The following is a 26748-nucleotide window of genomic DNA, read 5'->3' as shown; positions in this document are numbered from 1 at the left end:
CTCTCTGCCCTATCTTTTCCCCAAGATGCTCTGCTATTTCTACCTACATTTGATGCACCTATTAATAAACAAGTTGTAAGAACAATAATATTGTGAAATATTACTACAAATTGAATTGTTTTCTTTTTAAAATACTAATAAAATGTATTCTTACGGTGGCAAAGCTGAATTTTTAGCATCATTACTCCAGTCTTCAGTGTCACATGATCCTTCAGAAATCATTCTAATATGCTGATTTATTATCAATGTTGAAAACAGTTGTGCTGCTTAATATTTTTGAAACTTGATTTTTTTTTTTTTTTTTTTTTTTTTTTTTGGTAGGAAAAAGGTTAGAAAGAACAGCATAATTAAAAAGTACAAATCTTTTATTTTTTTTTTCCTTGAAAGACTTTTATTCAGCAAGGATTTGTTAAATTGATACAAAAGTGATAGTAAAGACTTATGTTGTGACAAAAGATTTCTGTTTTGAATAAATACTGTTGTTATTCAGTACAAATGCTTTAACAGTACAAGAAGTCTCTTCACCAAGTAATTTTGTATTACAATTATTACAATTTAAAATCACTTTTCTATTTTAATATATATTAATACTGTGTCATTGCTTAGGAAGTAATTTTCACAGTAAAGGGGGAAAAGGTCTGAAATTATTTATTTATATATAACATTTTCATTACTTGAAATGTAAATCTTAAATAAGTAAATAAATAAATTATACTTATTTCAGCTAGTTGCCAAGGTACAGTAGCATTTCTCATTTTCGTTTAGTTTATGATGAAGTACTAAAATAACTAAAGCTTAACAAAAACTAAATAGACATATTTTAAATGGCTAAAGTTTGAACTAAAATTAAAATAGAATCAGAAAATATTAAATATGAAAATATAAAAAAAATATATGTAATAGTATAAAAATTATATGAAAATAACAGCAGTGTGACAAATTACGCCTGGTCATAATGTGTTAAATATGCTTTATACTGAAAACACAGCAGTGCCCCAGTCACTCTTGGATCTAATCAAGGTTAATAGAGGTTCATATAAACAATACCAACAGGCCAGAAAAAAGTGATGAGTCACTTTTCTCTCCCAAGTGAGGTTCTGAGGGAGCTGAGGGGCCCACAAATCTGGGGCCCTCTGGCTCTGCTGTTGGAGTCCTTCCCAGACAATTGCTGCTGATGTTGTTTGTTTGTCGTCCTTTGTGTCTTCAGGTGCAAAAATTCTGCTGAAGTGCTATTTTATAATAGAGACAGATAGATCTTTTTACCAGGCCTGCCTTTAGTTTACAGTCCCACCCATAATACTACCACCTTCTGTTTATGTGTGTATTTTCGATTTGTGTGGGATTTCGGTATTCTATAATAGTATTCTTAATTTTTAATTCTTAATTCATGAATAAATAATATTAATATATGGCAATGTCTCCAAGATGTTTCAAGAATCTACCTGCAAAGCTACAGTAGCCTGCTGTTAAAAGTTTTAAGCACTTGTGTAAAAATGCTGTAAAATGAGGATGCTGTAAATAGATTTTCTTAATCAATTAACTAAATTAAATCAGCATTTGGTGTGACCATCCTTTGAGTGAACCATCCCTAGGTGAACTTGCACATAGTTTTTCAGGTGGCTTTGCAGGTAGGTTTCTTGAAGCATCTTGGAGACGTTGCCACAGATCTTCTGGGTTTAGTCTGTCTCAGTTTGTTCTGTTTCATGCCATTTCAGACAGACTGGATGATGATCAGATCAGACCTCTGTGTGGAGCTCTGGCTGTTGTCAGACACCTTGTGAAAACAAAAATCTCACTAGATTATTACAATTAATGGCAAAATTAATGTTTGTAATGTAAACTGATATTTCCTATTGACACACTACAGCAAAATATAGAAAAAACTGACTTAAAACCATTTTTTAGCTGGTGAAAATACTAGTGTTCTAATAAATTTGGCCACCACTGTGTATATATTATCTGTCTGATGCAATACGGTAACTGGAGAACCCAACATGCTGTGAGGGCTAAATACAGAATGATGATCATGTGATATCAGTACAGCACATGTGTGTGTGTGTGACCATACATACATTAAGATACATTTACATCTATATTTTTCTGTTTTAGGTTCACATACAGCCTAAAAGTGGGATCTGGAAAGAAAACAAACACCCTCATATGCAAAGAGCATATCTCGGCTTTCTGTGACCTACAGACAAAGAGACGTCCTGCAGCACCTGAACTGAGAAGCATCTCTGTCCACTCCACCCTATATGCTTTATTAATGATTTCAGAACAGACGCAATGCAGTGATGACCCACAGTGATAGAAGGTCAATCATTAGAAAGTGGATGCAAATGTCAGCACAATTGGAAGAGTAGAGAACCCTCTAGAAACAGAACGGTGGTTCTCAACTATTTTGTTTCAAAAGCTTCTCATTGTCCAACACAGTTTTCAATGCCTAAGGTAGGATATTTCTGCTAGTATTTCTGCTATAATTATGAGAAAGCTAGCTTGTTTTTAATTTTTTTATAAACATAAATTGGGAAACAAGCAGAAATAGTAAATGAGGGGGAAAATGAAATATGATTTCTTCACTTTATGTATTTTAAGCATTTTATTAAAGTTTTAATTTATTAATAATATTATTAATATCATCATTAAAGTTTTCTGAGGGCCCTTGTGGCTCTCGGCCCCTGGTTGAGAACCATTGATCTAGAATGTGAGTATGAGTAAAGAGAACGCCTTTTTTTATAACTGCATATGAAAGAATATTGATATCCTTTTAAATAACAAAAGATGATTGGTGGCAATCGGTCCTTAGGGAAAATATTAAGTATTGTCTGTGTTTCTAGAAAGAATGCTTCTGAAGTAAACTAAACCAGCACTGACATCAAAAGATGGATGGTTTGTGCTCAGTTAAGAGATGCTTTCCTAATAACTACACGTGATTGGCCCGTGGGCTGAACGTATGTGATTGACAGGTGATCCAGCCACTGACGAGATGCCATCAAAGGTGTCATGCCTATATTTGCTGACTGTGGTCTGCTGGGCCAGTGCGCTGTGGTATCTCAGTGGCTCTCGGCCCTCAACCACCTACGTGGGTCAGATGACCTTCACCCCCCGAAAACCACCGAGGCTCTCGAAGAACGACACATTCAGCAATATCCGAACGCGTGCTCTGAACCCACACAATTTCAAGTTCCTCATCAACGAGCCCAAGAAATGTGAAAGCACAACTCCCTTTCTTGTTCTCCTCATAAGCACCAACCACAAGGAGTTTGACGCCCGCCAGGCCATCCGCGAGACGTGGGGAGATGAAAACACATTCGGCGATGTTCGCATTTTGACGCTGTTCCTTCTTGGGTACAGCACTGAACCTGTCCTCAACCAGATGGTGGAACAAGAGAGCCAGATCTTCCATGACATCCTAGTCGAGGACTTTGTGGATTCCTACCACAATTTGACCCTGAAGACTCTCATGGGCATGCGATGGGTGTCCTCGTTCTGCCCCAACGCACAGTACGTCATGAAAACAGACAGTGATATATTTGTTAACATGGACAATTTAGTGTTTAACCTTCTGAGACCCAACTCCAAACCAAGGCGACGCTTTTTCACAGGCCGTGTGATAAACGGAGGACCCATTCGTGACGTACACAGCAAGTGGTTCATGTCCAGAGAGCTGTACCCTGATAGCAGGTACCCGCCCTTTTGCTCTGGTACTGGATACGTCTTCTCCGGAGACATTGCAGAGCTGGTTTATAAGACCTCCCTTCATACAAGACTCCTACATCTGGAGGATGTGTATGTGGGACTGTGCCTGCGGAAACTGGGCATTCAGGCTTTCCAGAACAGTGGATTCAATCACTGGAAAATGACCTACAGTCTCTGCCGCTACCGAAAAGTCTTGACTGTTCATCAGATCTCACCAGAGGAGATACTGAGAATATGGAATGATATGTCCAACAAAAAACATCTCAAATGCTAGCGCTTTTGCTGATATGTGATAATGAAAATATGGTTATGTGATAATGAAAATATGGTTATGTATTGGTATTAACAGGACTGTTTGTGACCCTCCTGGTCTGAAACAGCAGTACAGTCCGTATACTTACAAAGGCCATTAGAAAGTGATGTCAGTCTGTAGAGCAGGCTTTCTCAACCCTGGTCCTGGAGGGCCACTGTTCTGCAGAGTTTTGCTCCAACCTTGATCAAACTCACCTGCCTGTAGCTTACTAGTAATCCTGAACATCTTAATAAGCTGGTTCAGGTGTGTTTGATTAGGGTTGGAGCTAAAATTTGCAGGACAGTGGCCCTCGAGGGCCAGGGTTGAGAAAATTGGATTCACAAGGTATTTGCAATGGTTATTGGTTTTAAACTGGTGTTTTTGGCCCTACATACTTACAAACATTATTCATATACCAGGCCGCTGTGAAATGCTTTATATTAATAATACATAACTTTCATATGAACACAGTATCGTGAGAAGTAGCAGTGCAGTATTTACTATCCCAAATGTCTGCCATAAACTACATTTATTCTGTATATCACTTAAAATGAATGATAACTAGAATAACCCATGAGAATGCATATTTATGTGTAGTTCAAGCCTTTGCAACGCAGTAGAGCTGTTTTATAACTGGGGTAGGAAAATTATTGAGCTTTTTTTAGGTTACAATTAAATAATCGATGCAAAAATAGATGGTGTACACACTTTAATTTTGCATGCAGTAGTCACTGTTTTGTAAAGGGGTTGTATCATTATTTTGTATTTATTTACATTTTATTGTATTATATTTTTATATAATCAATTCTGTAAATATTTACTTAATTTTTTTTTCTCTGTAGAGGTTTTGCACCAAAATTTAATTTGTGACTATTTTCCAATCTCTCTTTTCTCCTTAATTAAATAGTTCTGAAAGTTACAGTTCATTTTCATAGTAAGATTAACAAAAATAATGAATATTTAATTGCTCACTATGACCTCTTTAACATAAGGAGCTATGAAAAATACTCTAAGCAATCTGGCTAAATTTAAATCACCCAAGCATGCTGTAACCCCATAATATCACTGCAACAAAAGTATGAACTTTTCACTTTTACAAATAGTAGGTTCTTTGTATTTTTGATGCCCATCTTGAGTGATTGTGTGCTGCATTACTGTATATTTAGCCATTTGATAGTACTGCTGATGGATGAATGAAACGGGATGGGATTACATCGGTCCTATATTGTAATGATGAACACAAATTACATATAGCACATGACAAGGCCATGCTGGGACCATGCACTTTATTTTGTATCTGAAAACTCATGGACAGGCTCGTTTTACACTGCTAACTGTATATTTAATAAACATATCCACTTTTTCTAAAATAAAAGTGTCACTGTAAAGGTGCCTCTACATTTATTCTGACATGTCTTTTATCCTTAAATGTAATCTGGAAGCAAACTGTCAGATAATTGTATGAATCTACTGTAGGATCAAAGTCAAATCAATTATTTTCTACAAACCCTACTTTATCAAACTGTTTAACCAGTGGCATTCCATACAATCCAGCCATATCCTTTCCATCTGTAAACTTTAACATTACTGCCACCTGTTGGCCAAGAAATGCCAAATAAACCTCTTACTGTCCAAAGAGATACATCCATCCATTCATTCTCCAAATCACAAGAGACCAATGTCAAATAACCTGCTCCAGTAATACTATTCTATTATCTATCAATAATTAAGGGCTTACTACATTCATTATTGGACACTGATTCTTCAAGATTCTACCATTGGGAAAAAAGTAAGGTTCTCTTAAAAAAAAACAAGCAATAAGTACATTGTCATGATACTTTTAGTTCCAAATTAAACTGGTTTTACATGCATGATTATCATGTGCATTGCCATCCTCCAATCCAATAAACAAAGAATGTTGATGTTGCAAAACACTTATTAAAATACAGCAGACAACTTTTAAAGTGTAAAATTGGTGTTAGCAAAAATCACATTGAATCAACATGAACCTCCTTGAATCTGTGTCAGGAAATCTTTCACCATCATGCAAAATTCTTGATAAAAATCTATCATTGTAAAATTATATAAAAATGTAACACTTATAAAACTGTCGTCGTTCTATGATAAAATATTTATGGTTGTGTTGTGGAGGGGTGGGAGGAGTTTGATTTCAGGGAGGAGGAGCCTGAACCTGAATGGCTCCGCCTGTGTCTGTGTTCTGATTCATTAATCACTTTTACTTAACTAGAATTAAGTGAAGTAAATGGTAAAAGTGTTTCCACTACAACCCAGTGCATTCATGACTACAATACTAAATTTAAATATGATAATGAATACCAGTTTGCAAAATCAACCAGCATAATAGACTGATATTGTGCAGCTAAAACAACTAAGTGGCTAACACTGGACATTTAGCACACTTAGGTTGAAAATGGCCACACTCACTTTTACATTAAAAGAGGGTGGAATAAAGTCTGGTGTTAGCTTGTTGCTAAGCTACCAACTCATGTAATTCATCTTGAGTGTTTGTGTGCTGCATTACTGTACATTTAGCCAATGGAATATGTGCTGCAGATAGACTAGGATGAAAACTGTCTTTTATTATAATCATATAACATTCAAGTTCAAAATAGCTGTGCTCACTTTTGTGTTAAAAATGAGGTGGAAAATAGGCTGGTGTTAGCATGCTGTTATGCTAACAACTGATGCAAAAAAAAAAGTCGTATTAAGTCATTAAAAAAAAAAAAAAAAAACGTTCAGATGTTACATTTTAGGTTACCTAACAAAACATTATTCAGCGCAGCTTATATGGCAGTATCATTTCCTGCCAGCTATTTAAAACAGCCATTGTGTCAGGACTCCTCTGATGCCTAAATGGGCAATCCTGTTGGCTTTGTAACAGGGCTATAAAGTGTTCAGTGATGCGTGTAGGTAGAATGTGAAGACTTCATCCCAGTGTAGTGTATGTGCACTCACAGTCGCAGCAGTAGAGAGGAGAGCACAACTGAGACAGATGAAGCTGCCATCGCAGCAGAGCCCATTAACGGCTGCAGTACCAGCCCAATCGGCATGAACACACCTGAAATATCAGACTCAAACCAGTAAACCACATCCATATATTACAATACACACAGTACTCAACACTGGTAACAATTATGGTTGGTTCTGTTTACCTGCTGCAATAGGGATGCCAAGCAAGATGTAAATGAGAGCAAACACAAAGTTTATCCGGATTCTTTGCAGTGTCTTTTTAGACAACTCAATACTGGCCACCACATCCAGCACATGTAGATTGCTACATTGACAAAAACACATAATGAAGGGCTGGACTTTTTAATTGTTTTTATTTATAGAATCTCACCTTTGTTCCCTGATAAATAAACTAACTTACCCGTATAAGGACAATATCTGCTGCTTCAATGGCTACATCTGTATCCGTTCCTATGGCAATGCCCAGATCAGCATGGGCAAGAGCAGGCGAATCGTTGACTCCATCGCCCACCATTGCAACTTTCAGACCTCGATCCCGCAATTCCTGGACTTTTGCCACTTTATGGGAGGGCAAGACTTCTGCAAATACCTTCCTGATGCCAACCTGTATGAAGAAACACAGCGTACCCAGATGTAAAAACTATCGGATGTTAGGCATGACTACAAAAGCACGAAATGCAAATTGCATGTTAGAAATGTGGCTTTTCCATTAGTGAAATATTGGTGAAATTTCAAAAAAGAGTTAATCAAAACCATGCATCTTTCTATTGGTCAACGCAGCAAATCAATGTGACCAACTTTTGTGAAATCTCCCTGAGAGATCTCCCGATCAAAACAGAGAATGAAAAACACATAGGCCTATACATAAATCTTTACTGTATCTCTGTCTTCATACATTAAGAGTTTAATTCATTCAAGGAAATCTGAGCCAATCTGAAAACATAATTTCTGTTACTTTAAAAAAATAAAATAATAATAATAATAATTGGTAAGTAGACATTCTCTATTCTCAACATAGAGCTTTTATGCTTTAAAACTACATAAACTATGGCTTAATGATTACATATTACATTACCAGTCAAATGTTTTGGGTAATTGTAATTTTTTTAAATGTTTGAAAAAAGTATTGTATGATTACCAAAGCGGCATTTAAAAAATACAGTATAAATTGTAATATTTAAAAATATTGTTAGAATTTAAAATAGCTGTTTTATATTTTAATTTATTCCTGTGATGGCAAAGCTGAATTTTCAGCAGTGTCACTAGTGTCACATGATTCTTGAGAGATCATTCTAATATGCTAATCTGGTATTCAATTATTAATGATGCTTATTATCAATGGTGAAAACAGTTTTTGCTGCTTAAAATGTTTTGTGTAATGCTTCTTAATGCTTCTTGCTCTGTAGGATCGTGTAACACTGAAAACTGGAGTAATAGCTGCTGAAAATTCATCTTTGCAATTACAGGAATACATTTCAATTTAAAATATATTAAAATAGAAATCAGTTCTTGTAAACTGTAATAATATTTAACAATATTACTGTTTTTACTGTATTGTTCATCAAATAAATACAGTCTTGGTAGTGTACAAAGCACTATTAAGTTACTGAATTATTAATTTAATATAAAATAATACTATATGTGCAAAGTGGAAAAATAAAATGCTGCAAAAGATTAGAATAGGCCCTTTAAAAGGAAAAAAGCTCTGATACTACACAGATTAATACACAAAACTCACACTAGGAGGCAACAAAAACACGTTTACCTTACCTGACCCTGAATGTGTGTCTGTGTCTGCCACCAGGCTGCTCTCATCTGTGGTGGCTCCTTGGAGGGTGACAAGAAGTGGTGTTTGCTTTGCATGGGATGTGTTTGTTTCTTGTGTCTTTGGGCTGTTCTGCAGCAGATCCTCAATGTTGGAGACTTTACAGCTGATTCCACAGCCAGGAACAGCCTGGAAGTCATGGCAGTAGCCCAGAGTTTCTGTTCCCAACTCCTACAGAGAGACAGCTTTAGAAGCAGACAAAGCCATTTAGAAACCTCCTTCAACACCTAAGAGCAGTTTAATTTATTTAAACAGATGGTTTAATCAGAATTTAACTGGAAACAGGCTTTCCTGAATTTCGGAAAGTTTTGTTAGCATGGCACATAATGCCCAGAGGCTGCATGATATGAAACTGTACTGAAGTTTCAAAGTTTGTTGTGTCTGCTGGTTTTTCCAAACCTCTTTGCAATGCTTGGCCACAGCCATGCCCAGCGGGTGTTCACTGCTGGCCTCAGCGGTGCCTACCACAGCCAGAACCTTCCGAAGAGGAAGCCTTGCTCAGTACCACAGGACCAGTACTCTGGTCACCTGCGGCACACCATTAGTGATGGTGCCTGTCTTATCAAACATAACAGCCCCAACCTGCAGGAACAGCAGGGAAGAGAGTCAAATTACAACATCAGTAAATTCTGAAAGAATCTGAACATTTTTGTCTGAGCTATCACTCTGTATATGAATACAGATCCAATGGACGTAAAATACAATATAGAATTTTATAAAATAACAGATATAATTATGTGTATTGAGTATGTATGAAGACGATTGCTCCTTGCCCACTAAAGAAAGAAAATGGGTGGATCTGTGTCTATTACAAGCAAGACGTTCTATTGCCCTGTGCTGGAAAAATACCAATTGCCCTTCCATTCATGTTTGGCTCTTGAAAAACTTACATATGTAATAAGAAAGAAACCCTCTGAATTTCTTGATATCTTGGAGGTGTTTTTGAACTTTGTTAAAAATGGAGATATTGAAGATGCTTTAGATGTGTGAAGTTATGGAATATAAGAAGTGTATGGTATTTGTTATATTTATTTAATTTCTTTTTTTAAATGTTTTTATGTTTTTACTTTGTAAAAGCTCAATAAAGATATGTTATACAAATAATAGATATATATTCATAATTAATGCTAACACTGGACACGACCATTTAAAATTTTGTGGTCAGTAGGATTTTTAATTTTTAATTGTGTTCTCACAAATTTCTGAAACAAATAATTATTGTTTTTCTTGGAATTTAGTGCATTAACTACAAAAGCATGTTTAGATGAATTATGAATAAATATTTTAATAGATTATCAGCCATAGTAAAAATGAAACTGAAAATAAAAATGTAAAAGTAAACTTGCTTTTGTATGCATGTGAATGTATATTAAAAAGAAAATAGCCGAGAAAATGAGAGTTCAAATAGCTGATAGAAACAGCACGATAATCCTCACGTAATCTACATGACTCCATTAATTAATGTTTATGTCAATGTTTTAAATAATGTTTGTATGGACTGTATTGTTTAAAATTAAAATGTCTTGATGATGGATTTGTTTTTTTTACAAACGGAAGCTTTTCAGCTTCATAAGTGGATCACTTGTGGTTTATGATGTTTCTATCAGCTGTTTGGCCTCTCATTCTGACGGCACCCATTCACTGCAGAGGATCCACTGACAAACAAGTGATGTAATGCAAAATTTCTCCAAATCTGCTCCAAAAAATAAACTCACCTATATCTTGGATGTTCAGATATGTTCATTTTTCTAAGTGAACTGTTTCTTTAATGGTGTTCACCCTTAGGCTCACTCTTTGCAAAACTCTAAAAGTTACACAAATATTTATCTACTAAATTCACCGCTTTCAAACATTCAAACCCTACAAATTTTAACATATAAAATCTTTGTCCAAAATAAAATAGAGATGCTCTTCAATCTAAAACACTACTTCTTTAATTAAATCTCAAAGCTCCATGAGCGTTAATAGAACCTGCAATCACACAACTGCCTGGTTTCTTAATGACCGGCATCGGCTCCCCTGGAATAACAAATAGACTTTCAGTTAGAATTTCAGATTCGTATCCATCAGGCAGCTTTGGACCTTTGGGCCAATATAATTCCAGTGTAACTAATGAACATGATAGATCACTAGAAAAAAACTAGGTAAAGAGGAAAAGAGGAGGTGAAGCCAGAAACCAAAAATCATACTTTGAAATAAAGCAGGCACTCACTCTGTATGAAAAATGTACTTTTCAACAAAGATGTGTCATTTTTACACCTTTCCTATCCAAGCTTAATATGCACACTGTTCCTTTAAATGAAAACCAACATGACGTTTTGCAGCTTTTCCTTTTCAAAGTAAATCATAAGGAAACCCCAAAGTATGTACTATGACACTGCTTACAAATGTAGACCGATTTAACATCCTAACCCACACAAACCCCCACTGAATCAAAGTCTTACCAGTGATGATAAGGGACTCGTCTGCCATAGACGTGCCTTCAATGACCTTCCCATCAACAGGGAACTTTCCCCCTGGTCCCACCTTTACAACATCGCCTCTCTGTACCAGCTCCACAGAAACCTGCTCTTCTCTGACACATGACAGCAAATTGACAGTTAAGTCTTATAAGCCTTGAGCAACACAGCACACATCAATCAACACCATTCAGAATTCTGCGGTTCTACTAGATCTAATGAAATTCATTTATGCCAAGGGTGCTCAATCCTGCTCCTTTGAGAGCCGAACTCTATAGCAGAGGTCAACAACTGAAGTAGCATCCATTCGTACTGATCGCTATTCAGTTGAATCACTATCTTACTCGCACTCACAGCAGAGCTGTTGCACTAATGCAGTTTATTCTAAAAATACAAAATATACTGCAGTAAGAATGTCTCAAATTGCCTGTAAATTCTGTAATTTATTACAATGAATAATTAATAATATCAATAAAATATTTGGATTCAGTAAAATGTTTTGAATGATTATTATTAAATTAATCAAAAGTGACAGTAAAGAACATTGGTAATAATTCATTAAAATTTAAGTTTCTTGAGCGTAAAATCAGCATATTAGTCTGAGTTATTGAAATCGGTTGCAATATTTCACAATATTACTGTTTTCACTGTATGTTTTATCAAATAAATGCAGCTTTGGTGAAAAGACACTTCTTCCAAAAATATTAAAACTTCTTAACTTTGTGTAATAATAGTGTAAATAATAATTTGTGATTGTGTTCATTTTATTTATAAAAACAAATTAAATGTTTATATTACAAATAACATAAATTTTTAATCTCTTTAAAATGCAGTGCTTAAATCTTGTTTCAATAATAATTAAAAGTGCTGTAAGGGATTTATATATATATATATATATATATATTGCACATACAATATCCCTAATACCTGGCAGATGTCATTGAAATAAGTATCCTGGGAAATCATAGCTGTCTCTGTGACAGCCCTCTGTAAACAGAAAAAAAGGAGTCAAAGAAGCAGTGCTTATTTTTGTCAGAAATGCTCTCTGTCTGTCAATCATTTTGTGCGTTCGGATTTGCTGGAGGATGTGGTTTTTGGAGAGAAAAACTTATCACAGGAGTTAAGGTGTTCATTTCGATAAGACTACGTTTGATACATATATATATGGCTGATTTCAAAATGGAACATTTCAAAAAGCATCTAATTATTAGTTCACTAATGAGCTCATTGAGCACCCCTGAAAAATGGCTAGTTTCTAACTAAAAGCTCATATAATGACTTCTGTATAGAGTGAAGTGAACCTGATGATGGTGTTGTCTCTGCCCAGGGACACTATAGTAGCATATGTGGCCTGAAGTGCCATCAGTTTAGCCAGAGCCTCAGATGTTTTACTCTGCAAGGACAAAATAAAAGCCAAAAACATCTCGGTTACGTATGTAACCATGGTTCCCCGAGTAGGGAACGAGATGCTGCGATGACGTCATCGCTTTGGGAACACCCTCGGTGTGACGAATGTCTGAAGCCCTTATACCATCACGCCAATTTATTGGCCAAATAGCGCATGGCAACGCCCCTACGCATACGTACCGTATGCTATATCAGCGTTCCGCGCGCTATTTCATCAGATTTCCAAATGACGAAGGAAGCGCTATCAAGGTACGGAACGGCCCTCATCGCAGCATCTCGTTCCCTACTCGGGGAACCATGGTTACATACGTAACCGAGATGTTCCCCTTCCTAGGTTCACTCAATGCTGCGATGACGTCATCGCTTTGGGAACGCTATACCATAACGCCTGACGTACCTTAGATAGCTGGAGACCAAGGAAGCGTCTGCTCAAGCGGATAAGACCCGGGAGCCAGGAGCCATCCTCACATCCAAACTGTAGAACTTGATGAAAGTGCTAGGAGAGGACCAACCTGCCGCAGCACAAACATCCTCTATTGACGATCCTCTCAGAAGGGCCTGAGAAGAAGCCACTGCTCTTGTGGAGTGAGCACGTAATCCCAGAGGCGAAGTCAAGCCACGCGCCTCGTAGGCAAGCGAGATAGCCTCAACTATCCAGTGTGACATTCGCTGTTTGGTGACAGCGGAGCCTTTGCTCTTACCACCAAAACACACAAACAGCTGGTCAGATCCACGCCAATGAGCTGTGCGGTCTACATAGATTCTTAATGCCCTCACCGGACAAAGATCCATGTTACCTGATCCCGCGTCAGCATGGGAGAAAGCCTCCAAAACCACTTGTTGGAAACGAAATGGATTCGAAGCAACCTTAGGAATATAGTCCGGCCTGGGTCGCAATAAAACCTTCACTAGCCCTGGGGCGAAGTCCATACACGAAGGGCTGATAGATAGAGCCTGTAAGTCCCCTACTCTTTTGAGGGAGGATAAAGCCAGCAAAAGAACGGTCTTGAGAGTCAACAACTTGACTGCCACAGACTCCAATGGCTCAAAAGGATGGCCCGATAGGCCTTCCAAAACTACTGAAAGATCCCAAGAAGGTACTCGCGTTGGGCGGAAAGGCCTAAGCCGTCTCGCACCCTGCATAAAGCGTGATACCAAGAGATGACGACCCACTGAAACACCTCCTACAAGTGCATGTCCCGCGGATATGGCCGCTACATACACTTTGAGAGTAGCGGGGGTCACTCCTTCAGAAAAACGACTCTGAAGAAACTCCAGCACTGAACCAATGGGGCAATGAACTGGATCCAGGGCACGTTGTCTACACCACGAAGTAAAGAGTCTCCACTTGAAAGCATATAAGCGTCTCGTGGAGGGAGCTCTAGAATTAATAATAGTGTCAGTAGTCTCAGCTGAGAGACCAGAACACACTAACGCATTCCGCTCAGGGGCCACACCCATAGCTTCCATAAATCCGGCCGAGGGTGCCAAATCTTGCCCCGAGCTTGAGTCAACAGATCGTGTCTGAGGGGAACCTCCCAAGGAGGGCCGACCGACAGACTGACCAGATCTGAAAACCACGACTGGGTAGGCCACCACGGAGCCACCAACAACAGGCGCTCCACTCTGTCCAATCGTATCCTGAGTAGAACTACTGGGAGCAGCCGGACAGGGGGAAAAGCGTACAGACTGGTTCTGGGCCATTCGTGGGCCAAAGCATCCAGACCCAGAGGTGATGGGGGAGACAGGGAAAACCAGAGCGGGCAGTGCGTAGTCATGCTCGAAGCAAATAGATCCACTTCCGCTCGTCCGAACTTCTGCCATATGAGATTCACCACTTGAGGGTGAAGTCTCCATTCCCCGTCGTTCAGTCTCTGCCTCGAGAGCAGGTCTGCTCCTGAGTTCAGGTGACCTGGGATATGGACTGCTCTGACTGACAGGAATTTGGTCCGAGCCCAAAGAAGAATACACCTCGCCAGCCTGTACAGGGGGCGAGAATGTAATCCCCCTTGACGATTCAGGTATGAAACTACGGTCATGTTGTCCGTCCTGACCAACACATGACAGCCTGTCAACTGTGGTAAGAACCGCCTGAGAGCCAGGAAGACTGCTAGTAATTCCAAACGATTTATGTGCCAACTCCGCTGCTCCTCTGACCAGAGTCCCCGGACTGGGCACCCTTGATGGACCGCCCCCCAGCCCGTCAGTGACGCGTCTGTCGTGATAGTCTTGCGACGAGGACACGTTCCCATCTGGACTCCTTTCTGAAGGAAATGGGGTCTTTTCCACGGTTTTAGAGAACGAAAACCTCTGCGTGTCACCGTAATTCTGCGTAACGGATGACAATGAGGTGAAATGTCCTGGCTCTTGGTCCACCACTGAAACGGTCACATATGGAGCAGGCCCAGCTGGACTACAGGGGACGCTGCCGCCATCAGACCCAACAACCTGAGACACAAGCCTACATGGACTAGACGTCCCGTCTTGAAATGACTGAGACAGGTCTGTAATGACTGCACACGTGCGGGAGACAGACGTGCCTGCATCGTGCGAGAATCCATGTCTACCCCCAAAAACGTTGTTTGCTGGCGAGGCAGCAGAACACTCTTTCGTGGGTTCGTTCGTAGCCCCAGACTCCGTAGATGATCGAGCACCGAGTCTCGATGTCTCAGTGCCTGATCCTGGGATTGAGCTAATATAAGCCAATCGTCTAAGTAGTTCAAAATTCGGACGCCCCGGAGCCGTAACGGGGCCAGGGCTGTGTCCATACATTTTGTAAATGTTCGGGGGGCCAGAGCCAGTCCAAACGGAAGAACACAGTACTGGTAAGCTTTGCCCTCGAAAGCGAACCTGAGGAACTTCCTGTGTCTCTTGACGATCTGGATGTGAAAGTAGGCATCCTTTAGATCGATGGTCACAAACCAATCTCGGGGTTGGATCTGAGACAAAATGGACTTTACTGTTAGCATCTTGAACTCTGAGCGCAAGATTCAAACGACGCAAGTCCAGAATTGGACGCAAACCACCATCTTTTTTGGGAACAGCAAAATACCGGCTGTAAAAACCCGACTCCATCTGAGTGGGGTGTAATTCCTCTATAGCCCCTTTCTCCAGGAGTAACACGATTTCCTGACGTAACACCGCGGCCTGCCCAGGACGTACAGTCGTGGGAAGAATCCCGCTGAAAGGGGGTGGCCCTTTCCAAAATTGTATGGTGTAACCGTGTCGAATGGTGCGTAGAACCCATTGCGAGACGTTGGGCAAGCATTTCCACGCGGCCCAAAAGTCTGCTAGAGGTTTTAGATGCTCTATGTCTGGCTGTAGTTGAGCTACAGGTGTCAGGACATCTGACTGCGGAAAGCTTCTCGCGTCCGCGAGAACAGGTAGCACAGGTGGAGCTGATAACAATCTCTCCTGAGTTTCTTGCATAGGGTCCCGAAGCAACTGAGTGGCGGGAACCTCTATAACAGGGTGTCCGAGAGCCCTGTCGGGCCGGCCCAACACCCCAAGGGTACGGGCTTTGAAGGCCGTCATAAACGGGCCAGAACTCTGAAGGCTGTGGCGCGCAGAGTGTCTGAGGAGGTGCTCGCCTTGAGGACCCAGTCTAAAACCGCCCGAGGCGCAGAAAGCGGCGGAACAGTTGAGATCTGAGTCGGGAGGCCACATTGAGAGAGGCGGATACGCTTGTGCGGTCCAACCAAACTCTCCGAAGGAGGGCCTGGCCTCCGAAGACGAGCGAAGGAATCAGGAGCTGCTACTAGGAGCCTGAGAACGAGAGGCCATGGCCGTCGAGCTCAGGTCTATCCGTTTGCGCTGACGTGGGCGAATGGGTGGACGAGACCTAGGACCCCAATCCTTCCGAGGGGGTGCCATAGGCGATGGTTCCCTACGCTGAACCTCCTGATGACGGTGTAGAGAGGATGAACGTGAACGAACCATGGGTGGTTGACGTTCTGCTTCCCTGGGCCTACGTGGAATGAGCTGGCGAAAAGCGGCAGACTGTTGTTTTGCTGCCCGAAACTTTTCCACCACAGTGGTGACTGAATCTCCAAACAGGCCGTCTTTCGAAATGGGAGCGTCCAAGAGAAAAGTTTTGTCCTTTTCTTTGATGTCCGTAAGAGTGAGCCAAAGGTGGCGCTCAACCGACACCAAACCTGCCATAGACCTTCCCACTGCTCGAGCTGTATGTTTGGTAGCTCTAAGCGCCAAATCCGTAGCTCTCCTGAGCTCCTTAACAGCCTCAGGAGTGAGGCCTTCCCCTTCATCCAGCTCCTTGAGGAGCTCTGCCTGATAGGCTTGAAGCACACCCATAGAATGTAGCGTGGCCGCGGCCTGCCCAGCGGCCATGTAAGATTTCCCGATTAAATTGGAGGTTATCCTACATGGCTTGGACGGTAACATAGGGCGCGCTTTCCAAGACGGAGCGGAATTAGGCGCGAGGTGTGTCGCAAGCGTCTCTTCGACAGCAGGCATTGCCCCGTAACCGTGATCCGCCATTTTGGATACGGTGGCGAAATCAGCGGCAGCAGCATTAGTAATCCGCGCCGAAAAAGGCTGTTTCCAAGACCTCGAGACCTCTTGGTGGAGGTCTTGAAAGAAGGGAAGAGGCCTACGGGGCTGGGATGGAGTACGACTAGTTAAAAATCGGTCATCCAGTTTAGATTGGGCCTGGTTTTGCGTCGGCTCACCGTCCCATTCTAGCCCCAATTTGTCGACCGCGCGCGTCACAACGTCTAAAAGTTCGTTGTAAGAAGGGGAATTGCGTTTCTCCTGTCCGCTCGGAGGGAGAAAACTGCAGGATTCCGCCATTAAATCCTCTGAATCGGAGGCCGCGGTGGACAAAACATCATCGTCATACGGGCTACAACCAAAGGAAACCGCGCTGCGGGCCTCCAGGGTAGGCCGTAAATCGTCATTGACGAAAACAACCGGCTCGACATAACGCTCTTCTAACTCTAGAACGTGGCCGGGAGAGAGCGCGAGGAAAGGAGAATACTCCGTCATCCCGCTCTCCATGGGCTCTAACTCGCACGCGTCACCCCAAGCGATTGTCTCATGAGGCGCCTCGGCAACCGCAGAAACGGATTGGCGGGGGTTAGACGCAGGGCCTTTCGAAAAGGCCGCGAGCCTCGAGCGTAATACTTTAAGCCGCAGGCTATCACAGTGATGACAAATGGATAGGCCGCTAAGCGCCGCTTGGGCGTGATCACGGCCTAAGCAAAGCACGCACCTGTCATGTGTGTCTCCCGCTGTGATGAACCTTTCACACGGCTCGATGCACTTCCTATGACTCATCGTGTCCGCTAAGAGGAGTAAACTGCTCTTATTTCCGAGGAAATAGCTGAGAACACGAAGTAGTATGCTTCCCAACGGGCAACAGATGATTCGCTTCCTGAAGGAATTGAAATCAGATGAAATAGCGCGCGGAACGCTGATATAGCATACGGTACGTATGCGTAGGGGCGTTGCCATGCGCTATTTGGCCAATAAATTGGCGTGATGGTATAAGGGCTTCAGACATTCGTCACACCGAGGGTGTTCCCAAAGCGATGACGTCATCGCAGCATTGAGTGAACCTAGGAAGGGGAATCATGTTTTTCTCATCCAGACAAGACTTATGCTCAAATGGCAAGCCCACAGACACAGTCCGGGATTATGACCACCTATTTTTTGTTCACTGAGACTGCTGCATCTTTAATTGAATTCATTGTTTGTTGCCGGTTTGTTGTACAGTAATGGTATAATATATTTTCAGATTTTTACTACAAAGCTGTTATACATACTGAAACTATATAAAAAAAACTTGTGTTTTATCAAAACATAAGTTGCTGGATATTTTGTGGCTGTTACTGATTAAACCAAAGACATTTCAGAGCAGCTTGAGGACACTCCTCAGACCTGCAAAGAGCAATTTATTATTTCAGCATTAATATTATCAACGTTGTTTGCACCGCGCTCCTCCGTCACTTGATCTTTTTATTTTGGTGCGTCAATCTGTTAAATTACTTTATATAAGAAATGATGATCCGCACTCACGAGAACAGTCTTATTTTTCTGTTTTATTTGACAAAGTTTTATTTAAAAATTGCATTTAAAAGCAATCAAAAAGCTCAAGGTACACACTAGTGCTGTGATATATTGCCTCATCAGCTTGCTATTAAATTAGACTGTATGGGAAATATCAAGTTAAGTGGATATTAAAATATGGAAATGTTTCATTGTCTTTTTTCAAGTAAAAGCTGCACCTGATAATATTTCAAAATGCATATTTACTGTACCATTTACATATTAGGCTGATAAAGCATGATGTTTCCTACTTTTATGTAAACTAATGTTAAAAAATTCAATTCTTGTGCTTCCTCTCAGTTATTATAATGCATTAGCTATTGTCAAAAACATCATTTTGTCACTGTCTTGATAAGCTAATAATAGAGAGACAGATCATTTGACTGCCCTCTGAGCCATAAGTACTGTATATTTGAGTGTTTTTTATGTTCTTTTACCTTAGCAACGTGCTCCAGCCAGCGTCCTAGAGCAATAAACACAAAAAGCATCGGAGGAGTGTCAAAAAATGTCAGGGGACTCTGTTTGGCTCCTTCAATCATGGCTATCAGCACTATGAATGAATACATGTATGCAGTGGTGGTCGCCAAGACTATGAGCACATCCATGTTGGCTACACCATGTCTTAGCGAACGGTATGCTTGCATGTAGAAGTCACTGCCACCTAGAAACTGAATGAGAATAAAGGAGAACCAGAAAAAGAGAGAAATACTATATTATCGGTTATTTGTTGGTTGTCATTCAAACTATTATGTATGACCTTAATGTGATAATTATTACTCAGTAAAACATTACTAATATAAAATAGCATCAGTGATGGACACTAAATTAAATCACTAAATATCTAATCAATTGCAGATTCATTCTGGAATGAAACTAATGAGTCTTTAAATCATTTACTCAAAGCTTTGTGTGGGATCATTTTAACTGGCAAACTGCTATATTAGAGGACATTTATAATTACAATTTAATTAAATGCTAATCTTTTGAACTCTCTATTCATCAAATCTTAATATATATGTAGCTTGAGCAGCAAATCATGTCACACTTCAAAAAATTCAGCTTTACCATCACAGGAATAAATTACATTAAATTCTTATAATTTATATTCTTCTTCACTATTATTTTTTTTTTTTTGGAAATTACATTACTACTATAACATAAACAACCTGCATGAAACACATGAAAAAACACATTATAATGCACACTGTAGTCTTGAAGAAATTATGTTGAAATTTTGAACGAGAACCTTCTATGTCCACATAAAATAGGCAATTATTAATGAATGAGACTCAACGTTCTTCTATAACCTGCAGTGGAAATACCTGAACAGGTGTGCAGAGCAGGAAGAAGGCCAAGTTAATGATGGAGAGACCAGATAGGATGTTCTGGTCCACAGGCATGGAACCACCATGTTCCTTGTGTTGACTGTCCATGACCATCATGTAGATCATCAGACCCATCACTGGGATCCCAAACACCAGGCTGAACAGAAAAAAATGCTTCCATCTGTAGGTATAGACCAGTTTATACTATAACTTATAGCAAAACAAAAACTTACTCACTCTCACATGTGTGTGTACTTGTTTATGCTACATTGTTGGGACCAAATGTCCCCACAAGAATAGAAAAACCTGAGGTTTCTGACAGGTCCCCACGAGGGCAAAAAAAATCTTTAAATTAGTAAATGATGTTTATCTGAAAGTATAACAATGCAAACAGGGTTTTTTTTTTTTTGAAAGGGGAAGGGTTAGGGTTAGGGTTAGGGTTGGGTTAGGGGATAAAAAATGTCATTTGGAAGATTGGGGAAGGTTAGGGGATGAAAAATATTGTTTGGTCAGTTTAAAAAATAATAGAAGTTATGGAAAGTCCCCTCAATTCACAGAAACACACACACACAGAAGTGAGTCATGGTTAAATTTGAAAAAGATACTTGCTGTCGAATTTCCTCTTGGTGGTCCAGTGTGTTGTTTAATCCCTCATTTTTTATTAAAGACACACCAAAACCCAAACCCTAGAGAACAGAGAAAGAAAACAGACTAATCAAATGAACGAATAAGAAAATAACAGTGAAAAAGCATTATAATTCAAACCTAATTAAACCTCATCCTTTTTAAACATAAATATAATTTTACCTAATTCGGACAATATCTCTAGAGCCAATCAAATCTGGGTCAAACTTCACATGAGCTTTGTTTGTCGCCAAAGCAACAGAGGCTTCCAATATTCCTTTTGTTCTCAGAAGTTTGCTTTCGATGTTGTGGACACAGGAAGCACATGTCATACCAGTGACCTGATGAAATATCTGTGTCAAGACTGAAACAAGCTCATCAAACCATTGTTTTGTTGAATTCTACACTAGACCTTCATAAGGATTTACATTTCATCTTTCTTCCCACTGGGAAAGAGGGCAGAAAAAGAGGACAAAGTAACGTTTTTCTTTTTTTACTTGGGTTTTTCATTCCAATATATAAAAATGCATTGCCTTATCAAGAGATCATGTATCCTAATATAAGCAGTTTTCAATCCAAGCAGTGAATGTTTTTTTTTTTTTTTACTTCTTGCAATTTGGCGGATATATAAGGGAAAACAAACCCATAGACTTCCACATACTTTAGGTTTAATTTTTGTATTATTGTTTAATTATATTATTATGAATATTGTTAACATGTTATGTTATTATTTATTGTCTAAATTTATATAATTATCGCAACAGATCATTGCTGACACAAAGTGTCATTACAACCACAATGTAAAAATTAATTGTGTTTCAAACAACTAGTGTATAAAAATATATTTTATGAGAAATCTCTTCTTTCGGGTAATTTTTTAAAATAAATACAATACATATAATAAATTACTAATAATGTGGGGGTAAAGACATTTTTGAGAAAACATTAAACAAATTATTAATTACAAAAAATTACCAATATCAGTCACAAATAATAAATAAGAAGAGCATATGACCCAAATAAAATGTCTAAAGAGAAGAGGAACATGTTACCTAATAAAATACCTAAAGACAAGAAGAACATATTATTTTTTAGTTTTAGTTACACACACAAATATACCCAGACACTCACAGAAAGATCTAAGACACCGTCCTGGACTGCATTCTCTTCCATCACTAAGGCACCAAACCCTAAGCGAGAGATGAGCTGGACGATTTGTGCTGGGTCCAAAAGTCCTGGATCATATTTCACCTCTGCCTTACCCGCCATCAGAGCGACAAATACTGATTTACATTTACATTTATTCATTTAGCTGACGCTTTTATCCAAAGCGACTTACAATTGCTATATATGTCAGAGGTCGCACGCCTCTGGAGCAACTAGGGGTTAAGTGTCTTGCTCGGGGACACATTGGTGTCTCACAGTGGATTCGAACCCGGGTCTCTCACACCAAAGGCATGTGTCTTATCCACTGCGCCATCACCACCCAGATTTAATACCTAGACATACATCAACACATGCAACACAAGTACTTAATCCTGAATGCCATTTTACCTTTGTGTTTCAACAGATTTTTCTCAATGCTGGCCACACAGGATGCACAGGTCATCCCTGTCACATGAATGAAACATCTGCGTGTCTCTCTGTCCTCTGAGCCACAGTGGTTGTCTTTGGTAATTTTGATTGCTGAAGATTTGGATGTGTGGCTTTGTTTCCGATCACTTGACATTTGACTGCTTGATGAAACATCATAAACTTTGCAATCTTTGAATGAGAGAAAAAAATGTATAGAGATTTAGTGCTTATACTGAACATAACTCAACAATGAACACTCAACAATAAACGTGGAACACACAACTATAATACATTATCCATTCACCACACTCACTTATTTTATTTTTATTTTCTAATTTCTAATTTGCACATATTTGACCTGTACATACATAGTTGTCTATATTAAATATTGTGTTTTTACTGCTTTGTACATTGCCTATTTGGATATTTGCATATTATTCTTTTATTATCTGTGTCCTGTCCTGTTGCTGTTTTTCTGTTGCACTGTGGAGCTTCTGTCACTACAACAAATTCCTTGTATGTGTAAACATACTTGGCCAATAAAGCTCATTCTGATTCTGATTCTCTAAAGAATACTGAAAATACGCATACTCCGGCTCTCTGGGACACCATTCCCTCGATGGCTTGAACACACGAGTTGCATGTCATTCCTTCTATTCCGATGGTGACAGTCTGGGTTGGAATACTGGCGGAATTCAATGTAGAATTCCAACCAGGAATGTAAACCATCAAATTCCCTGGTGGAATCTCCTCTAAGAGCCCTTTAACTGTGTCCAGGGTAAGCAGCGATGGGTCAAATCTAATGTCCACACTTCCTTTTTCCAATGAAACGAATACAGAGTTGACACCTACCACTCCCGACAAGGTTTCTATTATGTTCTTCACACATGACATGCAATGCATCCCTTCTACGCCTAACGTTACCTCAGACCAGCCAGCCACCGAAGGATGCAGTTGACTCTGCAAGGCCAGAAGTGAAGCATCAAACCCCATATCCTCGATATGTTTTCTCAAAACCTCTGGTGTTACCATTACAGGGTTAAACTTCAAAGAGGCGTCTTTATCACTCAGAGACACCTGGACACCAACAACACCTTCAAGACTTCCAATCCGCTCTTCAATAGATCAGACACATAATTGACAGGTCATTCCCTGCACCCGGATCTTCACCTCGTTCTCCTTGACTGCTAATTGGTGACGCAAATGGTGCTTCAGTCCATTGTGGCCATCTGGTTCATAGGCAAGATTATCAAAACCATGTTTTTCAGAGTGGACTTGCGGTGGACTTCCATTTTCCTAAACAAATAGAAAAAATGAGCATAAACTGATGAGCATACCAGTTGTGAAATATAATGTATGCTTAACATATGCTACTACCTTCAATGCATTTTACACATTTATTGTTATTGGAAACACATATATGCACTCAAGGGAACCCAATAAATTTGCTCTGAATCTGAGGCACTACAAAGCATTTGCTAATCACACACAGAAGTATTAGAACAAAATGTTCCCTTTACACAGCATCAAAGAGCAGATTAGTAAAGGTTGTCATAATGAACAATCACAAGACTTGGAATTTACTCCTGCTATTTTACTACTATGATTTTTGCACTATTAAGTGTTGATTACTTTGAGGAAGCATTTTTATTTAACTTTACATTAGTGTTTAGACCAATTACTATCTCATATATTTAATCAAAAGAGTTTCACTGTGGGCAGAATATCAGAAAGTTTTACAGTGGCAATCATTGTTGTCATTCATTTTTATTTGCTATTTGGATTTATATCAGTGTCACTGAAATTTACATTTAACCTTCTAAAAGATATAGCTTTAAAAGTCAGTAAGTTAATGCTCATTCAAATAGGTAGAAATGGATATATATAACCTAGATTATCCAAACCCTGGCATTATATGTAAAGAACAAAAATGGCATATATTTATACACTGCTGTTCAAAAATGTGGGATCGGTAGGAATTTTAATGTTTCTAAAGAAGTTGCTTATGCTTATCAAGGCTGCATTTATCTGATCAAAAATACAGAAAAAAGCAGTAATATTGTGAAATATTATTACAATTTTAAATAAAGGTTTTCTGTTTTAATATACTTTAAATATAATTAATTCCTGTGATGCAAAGCTGAATTTTTATCAGACATTGTTTTCCTCTAGGGCGCATGCGGGCAGAGCTTTAACTACCCACTGAGGTGTTGGACATGATTATTTACAGGATTAATAAGGTAAATCAATTCTGTACGTAATTCCTTAAAGTTCTTTAGGCTACTATGTAAAGTAGGCATGCCACATGGTATAGCCTAGCCTATATGAATATGGTAAACAGTGTTGTAGTAGGCTATGAAGTACCATGGTATTACAATATGATACCATGGTGATAAACATAACACCACTGTACTTTTTGTAAGTGTTCTCAGAGTGTCTGTTATGGTTAAACAAGAATTTAACAGTAACTCTGACACAAAGAAACATATTTGTGAAGCCTACAGTATTTTCAGTTTTAAGGTAGAGGTTGTTATTTCTAGAAATTCAGTATATTGACTGCCAAATCTTACCCATACTGTACACCAGGAGGATCTTCGTATAAATTGCCTTTAGAGAAGCACACGTTCCTGTTGTTGCTTTGTTTCAATAAACAGCAGATAGTCTGACCTCTCACATCACAGTCACATGACTGTCATGAACTTTCAATTGTCTTTAATTACCAATGACATCCGCATAAACACGTATAAAAATGTAACCTACAAATACAGCTGGTGCACAAGCACTAGTTTCTACCTATATATGGAAAGGAATATAATTATGCAGTCATTTTTAAAAATCTGGACAAATTTTTCAAACTATTTGCTGGTATACTGAATTTAAGTGGCCAAAGTTCATGACACAAGTCACTCACCTCTAGAACCGCCTTTCTATGTGCTAGAAAATCTGCTGAGAACAAATTGTTTTGCATGTCTGGCAGGACTAAAAGTCAAACAGTGTTTAGACACTTTTATTTAACACTCCTCAGTGTCCCAAGTTGGTCTGTTAATGGCCACCCATGTCTGCATTTGTTTTTCATTCAGATGGCATGTGATGATTCAGAGTGAACTGTTTGTGAGTTCATTTGCCAAGTCCCATCCATTTGAACAGACCATAAATCCGTCTGTATAAAGAAAGCAACAAAATCTTCCTTGTAAGGTTTATTTAATCCACCCACATTTTATACACAGGTCTTCACAATACAATCTACAATATTAATAAATTAATGAACATGAAACTATTTCTCTCCTGGTGCAAGATAAATTACAAAAAAATAACTTTTAAATATACTGGCATCTTCAAAAGGATCATCTTCTGTCATAATTTAGTCACCATACATCGCAGCATTCCAGATGTATGACTTTCTTTAGTCAGATGAACTCAAACAGAGATTTTTAGCAAAAAACAAACATCTCTGTGAGCCCATATGCAAGTGGAGAGGACCCTCAGCGGTAATCAGTGGGTGAATCAATGGTCTTATGAAAAGAAACAATGTGTGTGTGAAAAAAATGCTAAATATGTTAAACTTCTTAAACTATAAACCATCGTTTCTGGCAAATATGTGTTCACACCTTATGTAAGCATTATGTAAGTGAGTTGCAAAACTCACTTACATAGTGATGTGGAAGCACTGAGGACTGTCACTTCTGTGCGAGTTTCACAACATGCTAATGTTCACAGCATCCCGACAGCTGGTCGGAAGCGATGTTTAAAGTTTAAAAAAATTAATCAACTGAGTTTGTATGAATTAACCTTTGTGTTTATTTTTTGCGTGATTTTTGAAGTGTCAACTTTGAGGGACCTATCCACTTGCATTATATGAACTCTAAAAATCTAAAAATCTGTTGTTGTTTTTTCTCCACAGAAGAAAGAAAGTTGTATACATTTGGGATAACACCAGGGTCAGTAAATGATGAGAGATTTTTCATTTTTGTGTGGAGTAGGCCTATCCCTCTAATTCATACAATGGTTCTTCCTATTTTTCATGAGATGTTAGTGTAAAGCAGGGGTCGGCAAGTAAGTTTGGGCCAAAAATAAAAATTCACCACTAGATGGTGGGCCAGAACATAGTCAAAGGATAATTTAAGATATTAATTGATGAAAAATGCAACCAGAATTGCCTGTGACTGGCTGTTATAATGTATTTTGTAACTGGTAGTGAGCTGTTACTCTGTGTAAAATCCTGCGACAATGATTAACAAAAAGCCACATTTGTGTGGCGGTGTCCGATCAGAGTATGTGAGCGGAGTGGAGCGTCAACAATTTCCCAGTTCTGGCCCGCGTGCCGCCTGTTGCCGACCACTGGTGTAAAGTAATCATCTACAGCATGTATTTGACAAATCTTGTACAAAATAAACACAAAGTTGGGATTTGAGTCCCACAAAGAGAGTTATAAAACATTATTGCTGTTTGCCCAATTTAAAGCATCTGTCTCCTCTTTTGGCTGTG

General features: G+C 39.2%; 1 protein-coding gene and 1 pseudogene across 2 annotated transcripts; one reads left to right on the top strand and one right to left on the bottom strand.

Moving 5' to 3' along the window:
* Window positions 1-2986: 2986 nt before the first annotated feature.
* LOC306879712 (beta-1,3-galactosyltransferase 1-like) lies at window positions 2987-3973 on the top strand (the record flags this gene model as incomplete). The annotated part of the gene is made up of 1 exon (XM_079432855.1): window positions 2987-3973. One exon carries the CDS (start codon window positions 2987-2989, stop codon window positions 3971-3973), a length of 987 nt encoding a protein of 328 aa, XP_079288981.1.
* Window positions 3974-6963: 2990 nt separating this feature from the next.
* Window positions 6964-24992, bottom strand: LOC306879212 (copper-transporting ATPase 2-like; annotated as a pseudogene). Its single transcript has 16 exons — window positions 24984-24992; window positions 22855-23559; window positions 22243-22336; window positions 21820-21971; window positions 20872-21029; window positions 20670-20750; window positions 20062-20244; window positions 19177-19407; window positions 12568-12659; window positions 11252-11382; window positions 10759-10826; window positions 9207-9389; window positions 8748-8978; window positions 7383-7586; window positions 7165-7315; window positions 6964-7070 (listed from the first exon to the last, which is right to left on the bottom strand). The product of its transcript is annotated as a copper-transporting ATPase 2-like (transcript).
* Between the last annotated feature and the right edge of the window lie 1756 nt (window positions 24993-26748).

This window comes from Barbus barbus (assembly GCF_936440315.1).
Source record: "Barbus barbus genome assembly, chromosome: 13".
Classification (NCBI taxonomy): Eukaryota; Metazoa; Chordata; class Actinopteri; order Cypriniformes; family Cyprinidae; genus Barbus; species Barbus barbus.
The sequence above is the reverse complement of the archived record's forward strand: the minus strand, read 5'-3'. Positions and strand labels throughout refer to the sequence as shown.